General features: G+C 50.7%; 2 protein-coding genes across 3 annotated transcripts in view; both read right to left on the bottom strand.

The window, feature by feature from the left end:
* Positions 1-26059, bottom strand: part of ATP8B2 (ATPase phospholipid transporting 8B2) — a 62472-nt gene that overhangs the window by 28254 nt on the left and 8159 nt on the right. The window contains exons 2-13 of one of the 2 annotated variants that reach the window (XM_080984531.1): positions 23026-23093; positions 20346-20404; positions 17578-17691; positions 17309-17407; positions 15496-15557; positions 13854-13926; positions 11398-11468; positions 8595-8674; positions 7465-7623; positions 5036-5124; positions 3920-4116; positions 263-471 (exon numbers count right to left, since the gene is read on the bottom strand). In XM_080984531.1, the coding sequence (XP_080840657.1) occupies positions 263-471; positions 3920-4116; positions 5036-5124; positions 7465-7623; positions 8595-8674; positions 11398-11468; positions 13854-13926; positions 15496-15557; positions 17309-17407; positions 17578-17691; positions 20346-20404; positions 23026-23056 (1243 nt within the window). In that variant the 5' untranslated portion in view covers positions 23057-23093. Of the gene's footprint in view, positions 1-262; positions 472-3919; positions 4117-5035; positions 5125-7464; positions 7624-8594; positions 8675-11397; positions 11469-13853; positions 13927-15495; positions 15558-17308; positions 17408-17577; positions 17692-20345; positions 20405-21122; positions 21346-23025; positions 23094-26059 lie in introns of those variants that run through there. The other variant, XM_080984530.1, reaches the window with a different exon arrangement.
* AQP10 (aquaporin 10) overlaps positions 25030-26059 on the bottom strand; it is a 34965-nt gene continuing 33935 nt past the window's right edge. The window contains exon 7 of the transcript XR_013980220.1: positions 25030-25211. The gene's annotated coding sequence lies outside the window, so the exon portion shown is untranslated. The remainder of the gene's footprint in view (positions 25212-26059) is intronic.

Genomic DNA, 26059 nt, shown 5'->3' with positions numbered 1-26059 from the left:
AGTTCTTAACCTGAGGTAATATTTCTGAGTTAGCGGAGTCTGTAACCTGAAGCGTATGTAACCCAAGGTACCACTGTAATTTGAAGAAGAACCAATAACAGCAACTAATAATTTGAAGAAGAACCAATAACAGCAACTAATAATTTGAAGAAGAAGAACCAATATCAGCAACTAATATTTTTTTAAAAAAAACCCTAGTCAGAATGACAACAGAACTGGTTTCGAACCCGGCTTTGTCTGCATTTTGGGCCACCTGGCTTACCGTAGCTGCGCCCGTTCACCGAGCACTTGCTGAAGACCATGATGTTCTGGGTGAGGGTGCCCGTCTTGTCAGAGAAGATGTACTCCACCTGCCCCAGCTCCTCATTGAGGGTCGTGGTCCGGGCCTCGGCCGGCGTGCACCTCTTCACGCAATACATCTTCTTATCCCAGTTGATGAAGTAGCTGTGCCCAAGGCGAATCACCTCCACGCTGCGCAGACACGGGAGGAGGAAGAGGTTAGCTCAGGGATAGAAACCAGCCCACTGCACCAAGGTAAAATTCATTCCCCCGCTCTCTCTTTCTGCCTCTAGCCCAGACTACCACTGGAACATGGCCCTCAAAAACATGCCCAGAAAGGCCCTCGAGTTGGAAAGGGTTCCTTGCCTCTGGATTGGGCCCAGGGCCTGGAGAGATCCAGCAAATGCCCCCCGGTCTGCCAGGAGGCTCCCCAAAACCACAGATTTACAGACAGGCGGGTGTAAAAGCTGCTCTGAGCCCACAAGATAGAAGTCTGAAGAATGAACGAAGAAACAAAGAGAAGCCCTGAGAAATGAGAGGAAGATCTCGGAATCGGCCAGTCACAGGCCTGAAACGCTATCCCCTACCAGGGTTTGGGGAAGGGGTGGAAAGATAGCAGACTATACCTTATAGAAATACAGAAAGTTGCCTCATATTGAGTCAGGTCATTTGGTCCATCTAACTTAGTACAGGCCACTCCCCATTAAAAAAGGTAAATGGACCCCTGACCATTAGGTCCAGTCGTGGCCGACTCTGGGGTTGCGGCGCTCATCTCGCTTTATTGGCCGAGGGAGCCGGCGTACAGCTTCCGGGTCATATGGCCAGCAAGACTAAGCCGCTTCTGGCAAACCAGAGCAGCGCACGGAAACGTCGTTTACCTTCCCGCCGGAGTGGTACCTATTTATCTACTTGCACTTTGACATGCTTTCGAACTGCTAGGTTGGCAGGAGCAGGGACCGAGCAACGGGAGCTCACCCCTTTGCAGGGATTCGAACCGCCGACCTTCTGATCGGCAAGCCCAAGAGGCTCAGTGGTTTAACCCACAGCGCCACCCGCATCCCTACTCCCCATTTACAAGTGACATTTTTGCATGCAACTGTTCACACTTGTAGTACCAGGAACCTGGAAACGGGGAGCACCCTGGAGAGCCCAACTGGCTTGCAAGGAAGGTAAAGGACCCCCTGATGGTAAAGTTCAGTCAAAGGCGGGATCGCGGCGCTCATCTTGCTTCAGGCAGAGGGAGCCAGCGTTTGTCCACAGGCAGCTTAACAGGTCATGTGGCCAGCATGACTAAACCACTTCTGGTGCAACAGAACACCGTGACGGAAACCAGAGCATACAGAAACGTCGTTTACCTTCCTGCTGCAGCCGTACCTATTTATCTAAACACACTGGCGTGCTTTCGAACTGCTAGGTTGGCAGGAGCAGGGACAGAGCAATGGGAGCTCACTCCGTCGCAGGGATTCGAACCGCCGACCTTCTGATCGGCAAGCCCAAGAGGCTCAGTGGTTTGGACCACAGCGCCACCCGCATGCCCTGGCTTGTGAGCAGACCCTCCACAGAGTCCAATGGTCTTCTCGCGAGCTGGAGGCCTCACTGCTTAACACATGAGCAAGCCCCACTGCTCTCCAGGCTTGTGCGAGCCAGAGGGGCAGCAGAGGTCTTCTTGACCAGCTCAGCTGATGGGCAGGGAAGCTGCTTCCCTGTGTGTCAGCTGTGCAAGCTGGAGATGTCACTGGGATTGAACCCGGATCCTTTGGCAAGAAAAGCAGTTGCTCTATTACTGAACTATGGGCCTTCTCTTAAAAATAATTGCTTGTGCAACTGAACTAAGCTACCTTATATCTATCTATATTTATCTATCCAGGTCAGCACTGTCAACACTGACCTGTCTCTCCAGGTTTTAAGGCAGGAGATGCTCTCATCTGTACCTGGGAGATGCCAGGATTTGAACCTGGAACCTTCTGCATGCTGTAACCACTAAGCTACATCCCTTACGCAGCTCACAGAATGCTATGGAACGGGACATCCCACTCACCCCCTACCTCACCGTAAGCTGCAAGGACCCAAGCAAAGCTGGAAGAGGATTTCGGGTGGCGGCGCATGCTCTTACCTGGGGGCTAAGGGTGTGAGAGAGAAAGAGAAATTCGTGCTGAAGAATTCAAAAGAAAAAGAGAAATTAAACCAACCAAAAAAACAACAGACACAGATAGCAGGGTTGCAGGCAGAAAGGCAGGGAGAAAATAAGATGAAACCAAAAAATAGGAATGTGGCAGTGCAGCCATACTAAACGTGGATGACAGAGGTATCGTTAGGAGAAGGTGGGAGAGATTATCAGATCATTCCTGATAATAGCATCAGATGCCCGCTTCCTAAAATTCTGCCTGCTCACCTCTTTTAGAATCAAAGCTGGAAGGGGACCCGAGGGTCATCTAGTCCAACCCCCTGCAATGCAGGAATCTCAACACGCAGTCCCCCATCCAACTTGAAACCATACCGGACCCTGCTTAGCTTTGTAAAGGTGCAAGCAGTTTCATCGCTGCACCACCAGGAGGATCCCAACTCTCAATCCCGTCTCCTCCTGAAGTTATAGGTTGGTTTCGAGGGAGCTCAGGGGTCTGGACACTGCCTGCCTAAAGACTCTGGGACGAGATCAAGGATTCAGGGACAGCAGCTAATAAGCAAAAGCTGCAGTTGCAATCTCAGCCATGAACTCATTGGAGATGAAGCAGTAGGCAAGTCACTCGACCTCAACCTTCCCCATCTGTAATAGGGGTGTAATAAATGCTGGCATGTCTTACAGGGGTTGATGCAAGGATTGTTGACCTGTATTACGTAGGGGCTGTGCCTGAAAGAAGCTGCAGAAGGATCGGTCTCACTGACCCTTTCTTTCTGCAAGGAGGAGAATGGGAGATTTCACTTTCGTTTTAGACGCCTTGCAGTTTGTCATGACATCCAAAACTGGGCAGAATACTGTCAGTTGAAACTACGCGCAGCAGAAGCAAGCTACCTCCAAACCCTAGTTTATGAAGCTGGCTTGTTTTCCCTAACCATGGTTAACATTAACCATGGCTAAGATTAACCATGGTTAACCACAGGCCCTTTTTAACAAGTCAAGGCAACCATACGTCAGGCCTGTACCCCGTTAATATATTAAAGGTAAAGGTAAAGGGACCCCTGACCATTAGGTCCAGTCGTGACCGACTCTGGGGTTGCGGCGCTCATCTCGCTTTACTGGCCAAGGGAGCCGGCGTACAGCTTCCGGGTCATGTGGCCAGCATGACTAAGCCGCTTCTGGCGAACCAGAGCAGCGCACGGAAATGCCGTTTACCTTCCCACTGGAGCGGTACCTATTTATCTACTTGCACTTTGATGTGCTTTCGAACTGCTAGGTTGACAGGAGCAGGGACTAAGCAACAGGAGCTCACCCCGTCGCGGGGATTCGAACTGCCGACCTTCTGATCTGCAAGTCCTAGGCTCTGTGGTTTAACCCACAGCGCCACCCGCGTTAATATATTACTACCCCCTTACTAAAGAACTAAGCTACTGAGAATATTGAAAGGCATATCCCATAATTGCTAGGAATTATTAAAGGTGACAAAAATGGGGGGGGGAGAGAGATGAGAGCGCCCCAAAATACCTGACGTAGAGGGAGATGGGGACGACTGTGTTCAGGATGATGATGTAGGACCAGAAGGAGAGGAAGCCAGAGAAAAAGGCACTGTCGACCGCCTCGTCCCAGGGCAGGTAGATCTGGAAGCAGGCGCCCACCTCGTACTCCCAGATGGAGTTGCCAATGGCCAGGATGACGCCCATGCACACGAGAAAGCCGAAGATCTGCCGGGGGAAGGCGCACAGAGTAATAAAAGCAGACAAAGAAAACACACAAAGAGAGGGCAGGATTTTCTGTGCTCAGGTGGAACAGGAGGGGAAACACCTTGCTTAAAAACCATGGAGAGAAGGGAGCCCTCCTGTGGCGCAACGGGTCAGTGCATCCGGCTGTTAACCAAAAGGTTGGTGGTTCGAACCCAACCAGGGACGGCTGCAGGCAGAATTCCTGCATCGCAGCGGGGTTGATCAGGGATAGGCAACGTGCAGCCCATGGGCCGGAGCCACCCGCGAGCTGCCCCCAAACCGAGCCACCCGCTCAGCAAGTTCCCCACACGCTGCACGTCGGTGTAGTGACGCAGGGACTCACCAAGCAGTGCCGGAAATCACGTCTGCACATGCACAGATACTGGAAATTGCGTCTGCGCATGCACAGATACTGGAAATTGCGTCTGCGCATGCACAGACACGAAAATTGCATCTGCGCATGCACAGACCCGAAAATTGCATCTGCGCATGCACAGATACTGGAAATTGCGTCTGCGCATGCACAGATACTGGAAATTGCGCCTGCGCACGCACAGATACTGGAAATTGCGTCTGCGCACGCACAGATACTGGAAATTGTGTCTGCGCATGCACAGATACTGGAAATTGCGTCTGCGCATGTCCAGACGCCGAAAATCGCTTCTGCACAGGTGTGATTTCCAGTGTCTGGGCATGCGCAGAAGCAATTTCCAGCGCCGCGGACACGCGCAGATGCGATTTCCGGCATCGCACTGCACCAGTCCGGCCCACGGGCAATCTCCATAGGAGAGATTCGGCCCATGGCCAGTAAACCTTGCTGACCCCTCATCTAGATGACCCTTGGAGGGTCCCATCCAACTCTAGAATTCTAGGAAGGGAGGGAGAAGGAAGCTTTACGTACCCAAAGCACCAAGGTGTTCATCAAGCGGTCAATGCTCGTTCTCTTGAATTTCGTTCGGCCGCTGTTCTGCATCAGTTTGGTGTCTGGGCCTGTAGGAGCCAGAGAAATAAACATACAGGAGGAACGTGATGTAATTTACAGTGGTACCTCGGGTTAAGAACTTAATTCATTCCAGAAGTCTGTTTTTAACCCGAAAACGTTCTTAACCTGAGGCGCGCTTTAGTTAATGGGGCCTCCAGCTGCCACCGCGCCGTGCGATATCTGTTCTCACCCTGAGGTAAAGTTCTTAATCCGAGGTACTACTTCCGGGTTAGCGGAGTCTGTAACCTAAAGTGTTTGTAACCCAAGGTGTTTGTAACTCGAGGTACCACTGCAACGTGACTCCAGCATTTAAAACATTTGCGCTGGCTGCCCATCTACTCCTGAGCCAGGCCCCAGGTCTTGTCTTACGAAGCCCCAAACAAATTAAGTTCCTAGGTACTGCAGTTACTGCTTTGAGGACTTGCACCTGTAACAATGTAGATTTCCTGCATTGGCCTAGATCAGGCATGTCCAACTATCTTTTTTAGGAGAAGAGACCACGGTTGTTGAGCATTTTCTCCCTCTTTCCTTTCCTTTTTTTTTGGGGGGGGGGGAGCTAACAATCGCTTTCCATCTCCGCCAGGCTAAGCAGTTGGCTCCTTACCTCTCTCGCCCTGACCTAGCCACTGTGATCCACGCGACGGTCACCTCCAGACTGGATTATTGTAACTCGCTCAATGTGGGGCTGCCCTTGAGACTGACCCAGAAACTCCAGCGGGTGCAGAATGCTGCAGCGAGACGCCTTACGGGGTCTTCGCTGCAAGATCACATTCACCCGGTGCTATACCAGCTGCACTGGCTCCCAGTGGAGTACAGGATCAGGTTTAAGGTGCTGGTTTTAACATTTAAAGCCCTATACGGCCTAGGGCCCTCGTACCTACGGGACCGCCTCTCCAGGTATGCCCCACAGAGAAACTTACGGTCTTCAAATAAAAACATCTTGAAGGTCCCAGGCCACAGAGAAGTTAGGCTGGCCTCAACTAGAGCCAGGGCCTTTTCGGCTGTGGCTCCGATCTGGTGGAACACTCTGTCACAAGAGACCAGGGCCCTGCGGGACTTGACATCTTTCCGCAGGGCCTGCAAGACAGAGCTGTTCCACCAGGCCTTTGGCCAGGGCACAGCCTGACTCCCTCCCTCGGCAATCTTCGCGGAGCTCTGGCCCAATGGTTGCCAGTGGCTTGATTTGAATTAATTTTATAATGAATGATTTTAGAGTGTTGTTTGTGCTGTACTTTTGTACCGTTTTATTGTTGTTAGCCACCCTGAGCCCGGCTTCGGCTGGGGAGGGCAGGATATAAATAAAATTTATTATTATTATTATTATTAGGGTCAACCAGGAACATCCCGCGATCGACCGGTTGGACTTGCCTGGCCTAGATGACCCTTGTGGCTCCTTTTCAACTCTCCAATTTTATGGTTCCATGAAATGAAATGTAATAAATAAGTCAAGGGTTGGGGGGCACTGACTTTCCCCCATTGCTGTGACCTTGTGAAACAATTCTTCCCCTTTTCAACCAGATCCTGACAGAGCTTCAGGAAGCCATGAGAGATCAGGAGAGGGAGGGACGATAAGCTCCCTCCCTTTTTCCTTGCGTGTGTGCTGACCCCGGGGGTAACCCATGAAACGCGGTGCAGGACCGGACCAGAATCCGAAGGTTCCCCTGGGAGTCAGTCCGACAGGGCCAAGGCAGGAAACCAGGCAAGAACAGGTACAGGATCTCAGGCAGGATCTAGCATACAGCCATGTTGCTCCCGCAACCTGGGGCGGGGTCTGACAGCCTTTTATCTTTGTCGGGGTAACGGCCGGTCCTGATCCCCCAGCGACTCAGCTCCCTGTTTTGCCCAAAGGCGAGCACTCCTCCTGCGAGTACTCAGGTCTCTCCTTCTCTCAGACCTCAGTCTCTGCAGCTCGGGAGACGTCGGTGGGTTACTAGACTCAGAGGCCGCCTCAGCCTCCCCTGACCCAACCGGTAGGGCCCAGCTGGAGGCAACGAGGTCATCCCCGCCTCTGGAGCCAGGGCAGGCTCAGGCCCCTGACTTGGCCCAGCTGGTGTTTGTTGCAGGGGGACCTGTGCAGACTGGGACTCTTCAGGTTCAGGCCCCAGACTTGGTTCAGATGATGCCTGAGGCAAAGGATGCCTGTGCAGACTGAGACTCCTCTGCTTCCGAGTCTGAGCCCAGGTCCCAGGCTATCACAGCGTGTCGGGTCTTTCCAGATTGTGCACCGAAGGGCAGGCTGGTTTTGGGAGTGGGGAGGCAAGGTGCTCTGGATGAGGCTCCTTGGCTGAAGAGCAGGGTATCAACCGCTTTAAGGAAAACTGAAATAAGCTGGAAATAAGCTCACGCACCTGCGAAGATGACAAGGCCAAAACACCACTCCGTATTGCGGAGGACGCAGCCACGAAGCAGCATGTTCTGGTTGCTCAAGGAGTGCTTGCTGTCCTTCCAGTAGAGTGTCCCGCTGAACTTGTCCAGCTTATTGTTGGGCGGCTCGCAGATCACCTCCCCTGAAGTCAAAAGGCATCAATTCAGAACAAATCCCCCAGCCGGAAGTACCTTGCATTTCCTCCAAGCTAGGAAATTTTGCTGGGTGCAGCGAGCAGAGGCTGGAGGTGCCCACTGGGTGGCAGGCAGGGAGCCCAACAGCAGGTGGCGCCAGAGCCAATGAGAGACTAAGAGGAAGAGGAAGCTCAGCTATTCCTGGTACACCTAAACGGCCTCGGTCCAGTATATCTGAAGGAGCGTCTCCACCCGCATCGTTCAGCCCGGACACTGAGGCCCAGCTCCGAGGGCCTTCTGGCAGTTTCCTGACCGCGAGAAGTGAGGTTACAGGGAACCAGGCAGAGGGCCTTCTCGGTGGTGGCGCCCGCCCTGTGGAACGCCCTCCCATCAGATGTCAAGGAAATAAACAACTATCTGACTTTTAGAAGACATCTGAAGGCAGCCCTGTTTAGGGAAGCTTTTAATGTTTGAAGTTTTATCGTGATTTTAATATTCTGTTGGGAGCTGCCCAGAGTGGCTGGGGAAACCCAGCTGGATGAGCGGGGTATAAATTAATTAATTCATTATTATTAATTATTATCATCATCACCATCATCATCACTGTTATTATCATCATCACCTTGCCCTCAGTCTCTTTTCCAATTCAACGAAACTTCAGATCTGGAAGATCCTCGGGGCAGAGACTTATCTGGTTGGAGTTTTATTGAGGATGCTCCCCTTGCCCTCCACCTGTTCCCTCAGCATTTTATAATGTAAGCTACCTGGGGCAGGGACCCGGCCCTTTGCAACCTGCAAAGCACTGGTGGCACCAGGCAAACCAGAGGTGGGGAGCGTTTCTCAGCCCCAAGAGACGATGGACAGTCGGCCCAGGCCGGGGAAAACACACGCAAAGAGGGAGGGGGTGTCCCGAGGGCCAGTTAGGAAAACCTGAATGCTCTGTGTCGCATGCAAAACTACGCTCCCCCCCCACACTCACCATCAAAGTGCGCAAGCTTGCTGGTGTCACTCAGCTCCGACGTCACTGGGATGGCCTGACGGACCTTCATGTTGGTCTCCCTGGAGGCAAAAGCAGCATTAAGCATGGAGGGGAGGCAAGGAGCAGGCCCAGGCGCCTAGGTCCTGGATCCCTGTCCAGGGGGGCAGTCCTCGCACTCAAGCCTACCCCCAATGAAAAGAGGCGCAGTAAGAACCGGATCAGGATGAAGGGGTCCAAGATGCACAGCGTCCTGCTCCTCACAGGTTGAATCCTGATTGAGGTTGAATCCTGACAAGACAGAAGTACTGTTTTTGGGGACAGGAGATGGGCAGGTGTGGAGGACTCCCTGGTCCTGAATGGGGTAACTGTGCCCCTGAAGGACGGGGTGCGCAGCGTGGGAGTCATTCTGGACTCACAGCTGTCCACGGAGGCGCAGGTCAATTCTGTGTCCAGGGCAGCTGTTATCAGCTCCATCTGGTACGCAGGATGAGACCCTATCTGCCCGCGGACTGTCTCGCCAGAGTGGTGCATGCTCTGGTTATCTCCCGCTTGGACTACTGCAATGCGCTCTACATGGGGCTACCTTTGAAGGTGACCCGGAAACTACAACTAATCCAGAATGCGGCAGCTAGACTGGTGACTGGGAGCGGCCGCCGAGACCATATAACACCGGTCTTGAAAGACCTACACTGGCTCCCAGTACGTTTCCGAGCACAATTCAAAGTGTTGGTGCTGACCTTTCAAGCCCTAAACGGCCTCGGTCCAGTATACCTGAAGGAGCGTCTCCACCCCCATCGTTCTGCCCGGACACTGAGGTCCAGGGCCGAGGGTCTTCTGGCAGTTCCCTCATTGCGAGAAGCCAAGTTACAGGGAACCAAGCAGAGGGCCTTCGCGGTAGTGGCCCCCGCCCTGTGGAACGCCCTCCCACCAGATGTCAAAGAGAAAAATAACTACCAAACTTTTAGAAGACATCTAAAGGCAGCCCTGTTTAGGGAAGCTTTTACTGTTTTATAGGTTATTGTATTTAATGTTTTGTTGGAAGCCGCCCAGAAAGGCCAAAAGGCAGGCAGAAAAGCCTACAGCCAAGTGCCAGCTGGTTTACCTACCTCCCCCATCAGCAACTTACATTCAGATAGATTGTGACCGAACAGGGAGGCTCCACCGAGCTCGCTTGCCATTTGTTTGCAGATTTAAAAACCGCTTGATGGGCAAATTTTAAAAATGTTTTGATTGAAAGGCTGAGGTTCCGTTTTGCTGTTGACAGCATTTTATAGAACGTAGAAATTCTCTATTCTTTTCTAATATATATTTGGACATGTTATAACCGTGAAGAGCCTTGTTTATACGTAAGCAGTTCATAATGAATGAAATGAACTAGGTAAGCAGTTCGGATCGCCTTGGAATAAAAATAGCTGACATGCCAAAAACAGCCACCCTATAGAACTCCCTGCCTTTTGACAAAAGCCAGGCACCTTCACTAAAAACATTTTTATTTTAGCAAGTCTATCCAGACATGTGGAACGCTGACTTGTGCTTCAATTTGCTTTTCAGCTTATCGGTTTAAATTATTTTTTGGAGGTTTCAAATTGTTGCTTTTAACTGTTTTCTTACCGATAATGTCGTCGTTCTATTCCTCTTGTAAACTGCTTTGGAGTTTTGTTTTTACAATTACTGTGGTGCCCCGCAAGACGAATGCCTCGCAAGACGGAAAACCCGCTAGACGAAAGGGTTTTCCGTTTTTGAGTTGCTTCGCAGGACGAATTTCCCTATGGGCTTGCTTCGCAAGATGAAAATGTCTTGCGAGTCTTTTTTCGCTTCCCCCCCCTTTTTCTAAGCCGCTAAGCCGCTAATAGCCTTTTAGCAGCTAAGCCGCTAAGCCTTTAATAGCCGCTAAACCGCTAATAGCGCTAATCCGCTAATCGGGTTGCTTCGCAAGACGAAAAAACCGCTAGACGAAGACACTCGCGGAACGGATTAATTTCGTCTTGCGAGGCACCACTGTAAGCAGTATATTGATTTTATGGGGGGGGGGATAATAAAGTATCATTTTATTCATTCAGTTCGTGCATATCCCGCCTTTTCTTCCAAGGAACTCAAGGTGGTAGGAATCATAGAATTGTGGAGTTGGAAGGGACCCCTAGAGTCATCTAGTCTGACCCCTCTGCAATCAATGAATCTCAAATAGAAAACGTTTTACTATGTTTTATATGCGCTGTAAAGCTGCCCGAAGTGGCTGGGGAAACCCAGCCAGATGAGCAGAGTATAAATAAAATATACTAAGTTTTAAATTACATGTTTTTTAACTGTTGCTAAATCTGTTTTGTCCCTGCTATACCTAACTGCAAATTCAAATGTATCCCTATCGTGTTTTATGACTTCCTTGATATTGTACGTGGGCTGGAACTGGTATGTGACCGAAATAATAAAACTCATTCAAATAAAATATAAAATATAAAATAACTAAAGCATCCAGGACGGATAGCCAACCAATCTCTCCCTGGTATATATGGTTTTCCCTCCTCCCAATTTTATCCTCGCGACAACCCTGTGAGGTGGGGTTAGGCTGAGAGGCTGCGACTGGCCCAAGCGACCTTTGGGGCTCAGCAGGGATTTGAACCCTGGTCTCTTCCAGGTCCCAGTCTGGCACCTTAACCGCTATACCATGCTAGCAGTCCCAGCCCGACGGAGACCCCCACCTGCTTCAATGCGTAAACCCAATAGCGCAAGGCTCACTTTCCAAGACGGCCCCCTCAACTGCCCCAACTGCTGAGGGAAAAGCATGGAAAATGGGGTCAGCACTCACCCGTCCAGCTCTGCCGTTTCGATGTAGCAAAGTCCGTGAGGTTCGCTGCTGGACAGGAGGAGCAAGTCAGCCTGGGGGGAGAAGAGGAGGAAAGCGGCTAAAGCAGCAAATATCAGCCACAGAGGCTGTGCCTGAATTCACACAAACGTGCAGGCTGCACCCTTTATATTCCTAATCTTCTCAAAGAGTATAGCGCACCACACTGGTATTGGCAAGGGGGGGGAGAGACGTCAAATGCATTTAATATGTTGTCAAGTGCAATTTTCCAAAGTGACACCAGATGGCGACGGTGAGCTATGCCAAATTGAATGTATTTTTCAAAACGTTTTTTAAAAAAAGAATTTCCACAGCATTTTTTTATATGTGTGTAGATTCCACCTAAGAGTCTCATGTTCCACTGACTGAGCTATCCATGGTACTATATAGTATAGTATAGTACAGTACAGTACAGTACAGTACAGTACAGTATAGTATAGTATAGTATAGTACAGGGGTCAGCAAACTTTTTCAGCAGGGGGCCGGTCCACCGTCCCTTAGACCATTTGGTGGGCCGGACTATATTTTGGGGGGAAAATATGAATGAATTCCTATGCCCCACAAATAACCCAGAGATGCATTTTAAATAAAAACACACATTCTACTCATGTAAAAACACGCTGATTCCCGGACCGTCCACAGGCCAGATTTAGAAGGCAATTGGGCCGGATCCAGCCCCCAGGCCTTAGTTTGCCTACCCATGGTATAGTATAAAAATAATTTCTCTTTTTTGCAGACTATGGATAAATGTATTTTCAAAACGAGAGCAAGAGCATTGGCTATTCTACAGTTGCTGTGATCAGGGATTTTCAACTCTGACAAACAATTTTGTTATTTATACCCCGCCCATCTGCCTCAGTTGCCCCAGCCATGGGAAGATCAGAAAAGAGAAAGGTTTCTTTGTGTGGATGAGGAAATGAGTGTTGTTTGTCTCAAATTAGACCTAATTTACATTAGATTATCCGGCAAAAGCAAGCTCACACCTCTCATTGAGTTTGTATACATACTTAAGGTACGTATGTAAGAGGATCATTTAGAATTATATTTTGGGAATGAATCATGTTCTTAGGTGGCTGTGTAGTTTTATACTTTCGGGACGTCCTACGATCATATTATAAAGTTGTTGTGTTCCACGTTACAAATCAACCACTGCTAGCAGTTGTTTGTTTTGCTCTTTGCTTCACAGTGTATTTCTCATTGATTAAAAAATGGTGTGGCACAAGCAAATTCTTACTATGAGTGTGTGGCCCAGAAGTTTGAGAACCACTGTCCTAATCTCTCAGTACAGTGGTACCTCGGGTTAAGTACTTAATTCGTTCCGGAGGGCTGTTCTTAACCTGAAACTGTTCTTAAGCTGAAGGACCACTTTAGCTAATGGGGCCTCCTGCTGCTGCCACGCCGCCAGAGCACAATTTCTGTTCTCATCCTGAAGCAAAGTTCTTTACCTGAAGCACTATTTCTGGGTTAGCGGAGTCTGCACCTGAAGTGTATTTAACCTGAGGTACCACTGTATAGGGACCACATAGGCTATGTTATAATTTAGGAACACAGAAAGCTGCCTTATACTGAGTCAGACCGTTGGTCCATTTAGTTCAGTATTGTCTACACTGACTGGCAGAAGCTCTCTAGGATTTCAGGCAGGGAACAGTTCCCAGCCGTGCTCAGAGATGCCACTGGGGACTGAACCTTCGGCACGCAGAGCAGGTGCTATATAGTCCTTTCCCTGAAAAGAAACTAAGGTTCCAGTCCTCATGGTTCTGTGCAAAGGTGTGATTTAAGAGGAACATAAGCAATAGGAATATAAGCAAGAGCCTTTTAAGGGATGCGGGTGGCACTGTGGGTTAAACCACAGAGCCTAGGGCTTGCCGATCAGGTTGGCGGTTCGAATCCCCGTGACGGGGTGAGCTCCCGTTGCTCAGTCCCTGCTCCTGCCAACCTAGCAGTTCGAAAGCACCTCAAAGTGCAAGTAGATAAATAGGTACCACTCCAGCGGGAAGGTAAATGGCTTTTCTGTGCGCTGCTCTGGTTCACCAGAAGCGGCTTAGTCATGCTGGCCACATGACCCGGAAGCTGTACGCCAGCTCCCTTGGCCAATAAAGTGAGATGAGCGCCGCAACCCCAGAGTCGGTCACGACTGGACCTAATGGTCAGGGGTCCCTTTAGCTTTACCTTGCCTTAGTGCAAGTCAGTCCATCCATCTCAGTATTGTCTACACTGACCGGCAGCAGCTCTCCAGGCAGGGAGAGTTCCCACACCTACCTGGAGAGGCCAGGGACTGAACCTGGGACCTTCTGCATGCAAGTCAGGTGCCCCAACATGGCTCACCAGACCTTTCCTTCATTCCCAGACTTGCAGGTACTAGTGGGTCTCACTCAGCTTAAGTGGGGCAAACAGCACTGCGGGGCTGGTCTAGGACTCACCGCCACAAACTGGTTGTTCTCCAACTTTATGATGTCACCAACGCGAACATTCATCCACTGTTCCTGACGGAGGCTGTAAGGACCAGGTGTGGGGAAGATTTGGGGAGAGGGGGTTGGCAGTGGAGAAAAAGGAGGTGTGTCAAATGAAAACAGGCAGACAAGCCCAACCCCATCACTTAAGATATATTTACTTCGATCAGGTGTGGGGAACCTCTGGCCCACCAGGTGTGGCTGAACTACAACTCCCATCAGCCCCAGCCAACACAGCCTTTTTTTTTTTTAATGCTTTTTATTGATTTTCCAAAACAAGAATAAATAAAATATATACTCTTACATTCAACATTATTGTGTCTTCTTATTTCCCATCACGCCCGGACTTCCCTCCATCGGTTTTCATAATTAACATCCACTCTTACAGATTCTTATTTACATTCTGTCCATATCACAAGATTTATATTAGCCCTGCTACAGTCTTTAAGCTTCTACAATTATTCCTTATACATTCAACGAATTTACTCCATTCCTCTTCGAACTTGGTTACTTTTTGGTTCCGAATCTTATAAGTCATGTTCGCCAATTCTACGTATTCAAACATTTTCGTCTGCCACTCCATTAAAGTTGGAATTTCCGCCCCATCCAACACGGTCAATGGCCAGGGATGATGGGAGTTGCAGTCCAGTATTCCCAACACTTGTTTTAACTCGAGGATGGGGAACCACCAATCACAGGCTCCGGCTCTAACAATCACAGGCTCCGTCTCCACCAATCACAGGCTCCGGCTCTAACAATCACAGGCTCCGTCTCCACCAATCACAGGCTCCAGCTCTAACAATCACAGGCTTCTCCTCCACCAATCACAGGCTCCTGCTCCACCAATAACGCACTCCAGCTCCACCAATCACACGCTCCAGCTGCTCCTACTGTTGGGCTCCCTGCCTTATATCTATCACTCTTGTAATGGATTTAGGGGTTGCTCGTGCGGATGTTGCCGCCACTCCTGGCTAGGTTACCTGGTTAAACCCTTTCTGACTGAACAGCCTCCAGCATCGTGACTGTCTCAGTCGCTGGCAGAATCCGTCAGTGGGCGTTTCTTAAACTTCTTCCAGCACAAAAGTTCTTTGACGCCTAGTCTCCGCCTAGACTCCCTGCGAGGAAGCCTTCTGCGCAGGGAGGGTGTGGGCAGCGGAGGACCCGTACTCTCTCCGCTGGTCTCCGGCGAGGAGTCCTGGAGCCTCCTCTCCGATTCCCCCATCTGCCCCCCTTCTCTACTGGTGTTATGCTGATTTCCTTCCCCAGCGGACGGGCTGCCTCTCTCCCTACTGGGACCCTCTCCGGCATCCCTCTGGAGCCTTCCCTCCGCCTCTAGCTCCGATGGCAGTTCCCTGACAACTCTCAATGGCCACCAACCACCCTGGGGTGGGGGTGTGAGACCCCCACAGCCCTCCAAATTTTGCTGGGCTCAAACTCACATCCTCCTCCTTGATCACTGGCCATGCTGGGTGGCTGAAGCGGGTGTTTTGAGTCCAGGCGTATCCAGAGGGCCACAGGATTCCCATTGCTGGCCTGGCGGATTTCCCACCCCTCGCCCAGAAATCCACCACAACAACCACCACCGATCCGCAGTTGCCGTGGTAATACTCACATCCCATTGATCAGCACCTGAGACTGGCGATTATTCACCTGGTTGTCACTCTTGTGGCGAAACTGCAGAGAGACAGCAAGATCACAGAATCTTAAGAGTCGGAAGGGACCCAAGGGTCATCTAGCCCAACCCCGCGATGCAGAATGAAAGGAAGGTCCCCCGGCACAATCGAGGAGGGTCAGGCGATCAGGGGCCGCTAGTCACAATGGCTACGTTCTCCCTGCACTGTCGGAGGCAAAATGCCTCTGAACGTCACTTGCTGGGAACCGCAGAGTAGAGAGAGTTGCTCTCGCACTCAGGTCCTGCTTGCGGGCTTCCCAGAGGTATTTGGTTGGCCACTGTGAAAACAGGATGCTGGACTAGATGGGCCATGGGCCTCATCCAGCAGCCAGGATCTTCTTATGCCTTTTTATATTCTTCTGCTTTGAGTGCAGAAGGTTCTGGGTTAAATCTCCAGGTAGAATAATAGTGTTGGAAGGTGTCCCAGTGGTCATCTAGTCCAACCCTAGTCAGAAAGTTCTTTCTAACATTTAGTCGGAGTCTCCTTGTTGTCTGAATCCATTGGTTTGGGTCCTACGCTCTGAGCAGCAGAAAACCAACTTCTGAAGATTGCTATCATATCTCCTCTCAGTCTCTTTTCCAGGCTAAACATGCCCAGCTCCTTCAACCATTCCTCATCAGGCTTGGTTTCCAGACCCGTGATCATCTCGCTTGCCCTCCTCTGGGCACAGTACAGTGGTACCTCTGGTTACGTACTTAATTCATTCCGGAGGTCCGTTCTTAACCTGAAACTGTTCTTAACCTGAAGCACCACTTTAGCTAATGGGACCTCCCGCTGCTGCCGCGCTGCCGGAGCACGATTTCTGTTCTCATCCTGAAACAAAGTTCTTAACCCGAGGCATTATTTTTGGGTTAGCGGAGTCTGTAACCTGAAGCGTATGTAACCTGAAGCATATGTAACCCGAGGTACCACTGTATTCTGGGTGTGGTCTGACCAAGGCAGAATAGAGCGTAACAGTGGTACCTCTGGTTGCAAACGGGATCCGTTTCAGAGGCCCGTTCGCAACATGAAAAAAACACAACCCACAGTGGCGCATCTGCGCACACGTGGGTTGCAATTTGCCGCTTCTGCGCATGCGCGTGACGTCATTTTGCGTTTCTGCACATGCGCGAGCAGCAAAACCCGGAAGTAACCCTTTCCGGTACTTCCCAGTCGCCGCGGGACATAACCTGAAAGAACGTAACATGAAGCGGACGTAACATGAGGTATGACTGTACAGTGGTACCTTGGGGTACATACGCTTCAGGTTACATACGCTTCAGGTTACAGACACTACTAACTCAGAAATATTACCTCGGGTTAAGAACTTTGCTTCAGGATGAGAACAGAAATTGTGCTCCGGCGGCGTGGCGACAGCAGGCGGCCCCATTAGCTAAAGTGGTGCTTCAGGTTAAGAACAGTTTCAGGTTAAGAATGGACCTCCGGAACGAATTAAGTACTTAACCCGAGGTACCGCTGTACTATGACTTGATCTGGACACTCGACCTCTGTTAATGCGGCCTAGAACTGCGTTAGCCTTTTTTACTGCCGTATCACACAGCTGACTCGTGCTAAGCAGGTCTGGGTTTGGCCAGCAGCTGGGTGGTTGACCTCCCCTTCCGAGGAACTGCCCCGCATGATCCCGCGAGTTCCACGGCAAAAGAAAGGCAGGATGTGAATTCTGGGAATCCAGCAAAGCACTGATAAGTGGTCCAAATCGCCACCAGCCCCAACCCAGGTCTCCCCTCTCCCAGACTTCCCCCCCTTGCTTACGTAATCGTCAGTGGCATCCTTGACCGCCGTGATGGTAAGCACAAGAACCAAAGGCACTATGGTGGTGAACCACGAAAGGGAGGATATCTGTGGAATCAGCTGGGTGGAGGAAGACAGGCGAGAGGGTAAGTGAAGGCAGGGGAAGAAGAGGCGGCAGGGTGCTTCTAAGGAGTCTCCTCCACCACTCTCCAAAACCGAAATGCCGCCCACGTTAACACTTCCAAAATCCCCCCTTGCCCCAATATGAGAGTCCCGTGAACGGGCCGCACCTGGAGAATAAGGAGGAAGAGGAAGTAAGTGTTAGCCACTTCCTGGAACTGCTCAAAGAGGTTGATGGGCAGGAATGTGACCACGTTGTACTTGGACGTCTTGATGCAGTTACTCTGCGGGGAGAGAGGAAAGGAAACAACATAAGATGGCGAAACGCGCAGGGAGCGCGTGTCTCCGCTCTGCCCCACGGCCAGCTTTCCCAGCAGTCCCCCACCCCAAAACTCCTCCAACAGATCTTCTCCGCCCTGTTTTCAACCCTTGGGGAAGGGCCGTCGAAGCTGGCAGAGCGTCTGCTTGGCATGCAGAACGACCCGGGTTCAATCCCCGATAATCTCCAGGAAGGGAAATCCTGAAGAGACACTGCCTGTCAGTGCAGACAATATGGAGGCAGGTGGACTCAGAGGTGATCTGACTCGGAATTAGGCGCCTTCCTGCGTTCCTGTTTAAATCAGCCCCCCTTTTTTTCCAGAACTGTGAAGACTACCAACTTCATTTTTAATTTGTAGAAGAAGCAGCTGGAAAGGACGTGGGAACGGGGGCCTGCTTTCTGTGTGCAAAAAGCCCCGGGTTCAATCCGTTCCCGGTAAGGTTGGGAGGGACTCCCTTCCTGAAACCCTGGAGAATCGTAGAATTCATAGCATTGTAGAGTTGGTCATCTGGTACAACCCCCTGCCATTCAGAAATAAGATTGGTTACTGCCAATCGGTGTGGACACTACTGAACTAGATGGACCAGGCATCTCGCTCAGTGCAAAGAAACACCCTGTAAAGGTAAAGGTAAAGGGACCCCTGACCATCTGTCCCAGCTCCTGCCAAACTAGCAGTTCGAAAGCACACCAGTGCAAGTAGATAAATAGGTACCATTGCAGCGGGAAGGTAAGCGGCATTTCCGTGCGCTCTGGTTTCCGTCACAGTGTCCCGTTGCGCCAGAAGCGGTTTAGTCATGCTGGCCACATGACCCGGAAAGCTGTCTGTGGGCAAACGCCAGCTCCCTCGGCCTGAAAGTGAGGTGAGCATCGCAACCCCTTAGTTGCCTTTGACTGGACTTAACCATCCACGGGTCCCTTACCTTTACTTTACCTTTATATACAGTTACAACAAAAACATTCTAAAACCAATAACAATTTAAAGGTAAAGGGACCCCTGACCATTAGGTCCAGTCGTGACTAACTCTGGGGTTGCGGCGCTCATCTCGCTTTATTGGCCGAGGGAGCCGGCGTACAGCTTCCGGGTCATGTGGCCAGTATGACTAAGCCGCTTCTGGCGCACGGAAAGACCTATTTATCTACTTGCACTTTGTGCTTTTGAACTGCTAGGTTGGAAGGAGCAGGGACCGAGCAATGGGAGCTCACCCCATCATGGGGATTCGAACCGTTGACCTTCTGATCGGCAAGTCCTAGGCTCTGTGGTTTAACACACAGCGCCACCCGCAAAAACGCCCTGTGCTCCTTGTTAATTCCCCGACGAATAAAGCTGTACTGCTTTGCCATTTTTATTAATTACTGTTCAAGCGGTAAACCCACCTGCAACTCACAGCCTGCTTTCCCGGTGGCAACTCTGTGAGTGAGAACACACCTAGATCTTTCATGGACTTCACAATTACTGTTCAACACACTAGGATGTGCACAAGGCTGTGGGGATAATGTGCGGGTGGACTAGGAACACAATTTACTGTTGGAGGGTAAAGACTCAAAATCTCTCTCTCCACCTTCACTCCAGAAAGAGAAAAAAATATCCCAAAGTTTCTTTGTCTGCCTTCCACACTTAACGCTCTATTTATAACCGCTGAGCTGGGCTGCTGTCCCCAGACAGGAAGTTATTCACAGACACACCCTAGCCAAGATACGAGGGGTCAAGCCCAGTCAGAAGCAGGGCAGTGGTGTGGGAAGAAGCTTCCAGAAGGGCAGCTCCAAGGTTTCCTGGGATTTCCCGCAAACCCCCCCCCAAAAAAAAATACTGAGCAGCAGTCGCCTCCCCATATGGGATGGGCAAATCTGATTCCATCTCAGTTTCTCATTCCCCCCCCGCCAAAGTTCTGAAAAAGGATGTTCTGTAACGGAATATGCATCTTTGTAAGCTGTTTTTGCTGAAGTGAAATTTACAAGGCACGCTCCATGTGCATTTTTGTACGCCTGGTTTGGGAGAACGACGTTGCAAAATTCAGGGAACTGCAGATTTCAAAGGATGGCTGTGTTTCATTCTGTGCATCATTCCAGAAAGTGCAAATAGTAGTAGCAGTAGTAATTTCCAAGGAAATTTTAATCCAAAATACTCCTTCTCATTCAATCCTCGTAACAACCCCGTGAGGCAAATTAGGCTGAGAGGCAGCGACTGCCTCAAGGTCATGCCCAGTGAACTTCATGGATTTGAACCCAGGTCTCTCCCAGCTCCGAGTCCTACCCTCTTAACCACTACACCGCGGGTTAGCCTTTTAAATGTTTACACCCACATCCCTAGAGCGCACCATCACCTCTGATCTCCTTCCCCCACCCAAAAAAAGGTCTGGGTTCTTCCTTTTCTGCCCCTAACTCCCCACAAAACCAAGCTCACCCCTTTCACATCCCTCTCTATGGGGTATAAACGCAGCCCCACGCCCCTTCTCTGCCCCGCCAACACAGATTCCATGTTCCCGCCACGAAAAGTGGGTTGTTCCACCACCACCCCTCCCTTCCCAGAAAACTCACACACACAATTTATTAAAATATATATATAAGACCTTAAATATTTTATCACAGCCCCCAGCCGCAAACTCCTAACCCCGTACTTACCGCATACTGGAACTTTTCGTTATACTCTCGGGCGTTTGCTTTCACCCGCCTTTCCTCCTCTGAAAACAGAGGCCAAAAATCAGCCGCCGGCACACAACACCCCCCCCCCAAAATCACCGTACCCCACTTTGCCAGGCTTACCACCACCCCTCCAGCAGCTGCCCCCCTGGCTTGCTAAACATTCCAAGCTGAACACAAAGGGTGGCGGATTTGATAACCCGCTTCCCGACTGCATGAGATTGGCTGGCTCTCTTAATTCTTTGCATGCCCCCCACCACCACAAAAAACCACCCCAGGAGTAGCTTTCCCCCCCCCCCCACCTGTCCCAAATACTGAAATAAAACTGCTCTGGGTTTTCGCAACCCCCCCTAATCCATTGTTGGAACGGACTCTGTCCCCGTTTCCAAACTTGCGACTCTCGGCAGTCTCAGAAGCAAGGTCATTTGCGGGGATGGAGGGGGACAGGTGGGAAGGAGGGGGGTATTCCTTTGGGTAAAAAGGGGGATCTCCTGTGTCCCCACCACCACCAAAGAAAATATAGTGCAAAGGAGAGGAGCCAGAGTTGCGGGGGGGGGGGGGAAGGAAGCAGGCGCGGTATGAGGTAATGTTTGTGAAGAGAACTGCAATGACAGCTCTCTCCAAGGAGGTCGTGACAGGACAAAGGCTGGACATGGATATTTGAGGAGCCCCCAACCCTAAAAAGCAAAAAGAAAAAAACCCTGCTAGCCAAACCCCCAAACTTTCACTTGTCAAACCCCCACCCCCCCAAAAAAATACCTGTCCCCCCAGGTGCCTGTCCGCGGCTGCCCGTCGCCACGGTGACCCAGGGCCATTTCTCGGGCATCTCCTTAGGGATCGTCATGGTTACCGCCGGGCCCGGATTTGTGTGTGTTTTATGGGGAGGGGGGGCCTTGCAGGAGGCCCCCCGGGCTTAGGCAGCGGCCCCCCATCGGCCTCCCCAGTCCGTGCCCCCCATTCTCCTCCTGCCTCGGCGGCTGCTGCTACTGCCCCCCCTCCCCACTCGCTGCAGGAGAAAACTCCACGCTGACATTGAAGGAGACGGGGGCCGCCCACCGCCACACGGCGGCCAATGAGGGGCCGGGACGGCGTTGCTTAGGTAACCGCGGCATGGGGGGGACGAGGGGGGGCGACCTCTCGCCTGCCTGCTTCTCTTCCCCCAGCCCCACCCCCAACCCAGAAAGACCTTATGGAGTCAGTCGAAGGCATGCAAATCACTATAATGGGACACCCCCCCCCAAAAAAAGTCATTTTGCTTAGGTTCCTGCTCACTATTAAATCTGTTTTTACCTCAGTCCACCTCTTCTGTCACAGAGACAGCCACCCACCCCAGCTCTCTTGCTCTCTCTCCTCACAAGAACCCTGTAAGGTAGTCCGGGCTGCTGGGTTGCCAACTGACCAGGAAGGAAATAAGGCAATGCGACTTGCTCCTTCGCTTTAGACAGGAGCCTGACCCAGATGAAAAAGTCATAGGCTGGTAGATTGGGAAGGGACCTCCAAAGGCCATCCAAACCCGGCCCGCTGCTCAGCTCAGGAATTTTCACAGGTAGGAAGCTAGCTTAGCAGGGAGAGAGAGGGCTGGGCTTGATCGCCTTGAAGCGCTGCTTGTCTACTTGCAGAACATTTGGCTGGCTTTTAACCTGGGGAACGGGGTTGAATTCAAAAACGGGACAAGACCGCCTTTTGTCTAAAGTGGTACAGTCCCTTCTGTACCTTCTAAAGCGCTACAAACCCCCCTCAAACTCCTCATGCCGCTGGCAAGGGTACATATACTCTGGATATGAAAATCTGTCACAGAGCTTTAGAACTGGAAGGCACCTTGTGCGGTCATCCAGTCTGACCCCAACCCCCCGAGGCACGCAGGAATCTTGCAACTACGCATCCCTGACAAACGATTGTCTGGCCTCTGTTTAAATACTTCCAGCAAGAAAGAGACAATGTCCTTCCAGGGCACCATCGAACAGCTCTGACCATTAAGAAGGTAAAGGGACCCCTAACCATTAGGTCCAGTCGTGGCTGACTCTGGGGTTGCAGCGCTCATCTCGCTTTATTGGCCGAGGGAGCCGGCGTACAGCTTACAGGTCATGTGGCCAGAATGACTAAGCTGCTTCTGGCACACCAGAGCAGCGCACAGAAACGCCGTTTACCTTCCCGCCGGAGTGGTACCTATTTATCTACTTGCACTTGGATGTGCTTTCGAATTGCTAGGTTGGCAGGAGCAGGGACCGAGCAACGGGAGCTCACCCCATCGCGGGGATTCAAACCGCCGACCTTCTGATCGGCAAGTCCTAGGCTCTGTGGTTTAACCCACAGCCTCACCCACATCCGTTCTCTGACCATTAGGCACCTTTTAATTTACATTTTAAATTTTTTTTTAATGCTTCATGTTCTCTTAGAGGAAGCGATTGCGAATGAAATGGAATTAAGCAAAAGCTTCTCAGAAGCACAGTTCCCCCCACCAGTGGCTACACTGGGGGCGCTGGGGCAGAGATCTGTTGGGAAGTTGGCAACCTTGCAGTGGCTGAATGAGAAAAAGAGTCTGAGAAGTTAAATCACCTAATTTTTGTGGCTGATTGGGGTGCGTGGGGCAGCCCAGCCCCTGTCAGTCCTGCTCCCTTCCCCACCCCCACCCCAAAAAAACAGCCCAATCAGAAGATCTTACCTGGAGGATGTTTCTTAGAACAAAGTTCCATGGCATTCGATGGCAGTTTATCAGGCCCATGGGAGGTGCTGTATTGGGGCGGGGAGATGGGGGGAAAGCAAAGAAATAAAAATAATTGGTTTGGGGTGGGGTGGGGCACACACACACACACCTAAAACAAACCAACTTTGGGGGCGGAATGTGGCCCTCGGAATGCTTCTGTCTGGCCCTCGGGTCTCTTTGCAAGCTGCACCCTTCTTCCCAGGTCACAGCCCCTCTACAATCCTGTTCCATACCCTCCCCAGGGACTTTTGCAAGCAATGAGAGTTTGCAAGGGGGGGGGGGAGGAAGAAAGAGAAGAAACCTCAGACTTTTGCATGGCTGCAATGCATTGTACCATACAAAGGTAAGAGTCACATTCATTGCTCTGCTCACATTTTTGCTTCCGACTCCATTGGCACATTTTTCCCCAGGGGCTTCCCAGAGGGAATGCATCCCCTGGGCAGGAAAGGGTTAACCCTGGAAACAAACTAAGGAGTAACATCATCTTGGGGGGGGGGGGAAGAGTGTTCAGAATTTCCCCACCTCGCTGCCTGTTACTCCTGCAGCCCCCCCAGCAAATCTTCCTTCTCCTCTATAAAGCCAAAATTGCCCTTCATCCAAACAGCGCCCAATAACTTTAAAATACGTGATAATAAAACAACACAACTCTCTTCCCTACGAGCAGCAGAACGGAAAAGGATGCAGTTATGATAGGTGTACGGAGTCAAAGAAGCCATCGAGCCAATTTAACAGGGCCACATAAAAAATCCCTTTAAAATCTGTTGCCAGATCTCTCCAGGGGAAAGCACTCCAAAGAGCAATCTGGAAACAGAACAGGAAAAGCTTCCCGCAGGAATTTTTTCCAGAAGCAGAATATTGCCTGGAAAACCTCCTAATCTGCCTGCAGGAAATTTTCCATTTAAATGAGCTCATTAGCTAACAGATACCAATTGCAAATCCTCAGGGTTAGTGCCCATTGCGTCTGGTGGGGCAGGAGATAGGGAGCCCGACAGCAGGGGGCACCAGAGCCAATGAGAGGTGGAGCCAACTCATCCTAATTTTGTCCCTATCCTCCTCCACCTCCTCCCTGCTGAGTTCTACAAGTTCTGCAACCCTGAGACGTGGTCGCAGTTGGACCCGCGCCAGTCGCAAACTGCGCCTGGCACCTGGCTACTTTCTAACAGGGTTCCCCACCCCCAAAGGAAGTGATTTAAAAGGCAGTCGACTGAATCACATGAACCTTCCAGCCCAGTCCGCTATTGTCCCTTCCTTTCTAGAACGGACCACAATGCTGCTACAGAACCTGGCTCCAAGTCCAACAAACGAGATGGCTCAAAACCACACTGAGGACTAGAATGCTGGAGAGGCCTGCGGGCTCCTCTAGCGATGGTGGTGGTTTCCCTAAAAGGGCTAGCATGCCGACACATCCACCACCGACCAGCCAGACAGCTAGCCAACAGCTGCTACGCCCGAGTCCCCGCCGGCAAAAGACACCTCTTCTAACTGTTTCCTGCTCCATTTCCTGTTTTGCTCCTGGTGGCTGATTTGTGGCGAGGAGCACAGAGAGAAACCTAACATCCGGGGGCACTTCAGAGCAGACAGCAGAAGATCTTCCAATCAGCGTCAGGAGAGATGCTCTTCCTTGTCGAACATGTTGTTGTTGTTATTTAGTCGTCTCCGACTCTTCGTGACCCCCTGGACCAGAGCACGCCAAGCACTCCTGTCTTCCACTGCCTCCCACAGTTTGGTCAAACTCATGCTGGTAGCTTTGAGAACACTGTCCAACCATCTCATCCTCTGTCGTCCCCTTCTCCTTGTGCCCTCCATCTTTCCCAACATCAGGGTCTTTTCCAGGGAGTCTTCTCTTCTCATGAGGTGGCCAAAGTATTGGAGCCTCAGCTTCAGGATCTGCCCTTCCAGTGAGCACTCAGGGCTGATTTCCTTCAGAATGGAGAGGTCTGATCTTTTTGCAGTCCATGGGACTCTCAAGAGTCTCCTCCAGCACCAGAATTCAAAAGCATCAATTCTTCAGCGATCAGCCTTCTTTATGGTCCAGCTCTCACTTCCATACATCACTACTGGGAAAACCATGGCTTTAACTATACGGACCTTTGTTGGCAAGGTGATGTCTCTGCTTTTTAAGATGCTGTCTAGGTTTGTCATTGCTTTTCTCCCAAGAAGCAGGCGTCTTTTAATTTCGTGGCTGCTGTCACCATCTGCAGTGATCATGGAGCCCAAGAAAGTAAAATCTCTCACTGCCTCCATTTCTTCCCCTTCTATTTGCCAGGAGGTGATGGGACCAGTGGCCATGATCTTCGTTTTTTTGATGTTGAGCTTCAGACCATATTTTGCGCTCTCCTCTTTCACCCTCATTAAAAGGTTCTTTAATTCCTCCTCACTTTCTGCCATCAAGGTTGTGTCATCTGCATATCTGAGGTTGTTGATATTTCTTCCGGCAATCTTAATTCCGGCTAGGGATTCATCCAGCCCAGCCTTTCGCATAATGAATTCTGCATATAAGTTAAATAATCAGGGAGACAATATACAGCCTTGTCGTACTCCTTTCCCAATTTTGAACCAATCAGTTGTTCCATATCCAGTTCTAACTGTAGCTTCTTGTCCCACATACAGATTTCTCAGGAGACAGATGAGGTGATCGGGCACTCCCATTTCTTTAAGAACTTGCCATAGTTTGCTGTCAAGGCAGTGATCCATGATGCGGCTTGTCGAACATGCAACCCCGCAACGCCACATATGATAGAATCATGCAAGAGTGTGGGAGGAGGAGGGGATGAAATCCCCAAAAAGGATGTTATTTTTTTTTCCTGTATGCCACAACAGCTGCAAGAATATTACTAGCAAAGAAACAAGATTTACCCACTATCGAAGAATGGCAGATGAAGATGATGGACTATATGGAACTTGCCGAACTGTCTGGGAGACCCTGAGACCAAAGAGAAGAGCTGGTGGAAGAAGACTGGAAGAAGTTTAAAGAATATTTGAAAAAAATGTT

This window comes from Podarcis pityusensis (genome assembly GCF_964106645.2).
Source record: "Podarcis pityusensis genome assembly, chromosome: 16".
Classification (NCBI taxonomy): Eukaryota; Metazoa; Chordata; class Lepidosauria; order Squamata; family Lacertidae; genus Podarcis; species Podarcis pityusensis.
This window is presented reverse-complemented; position numbering and strand designations above follow the sequence as displayed.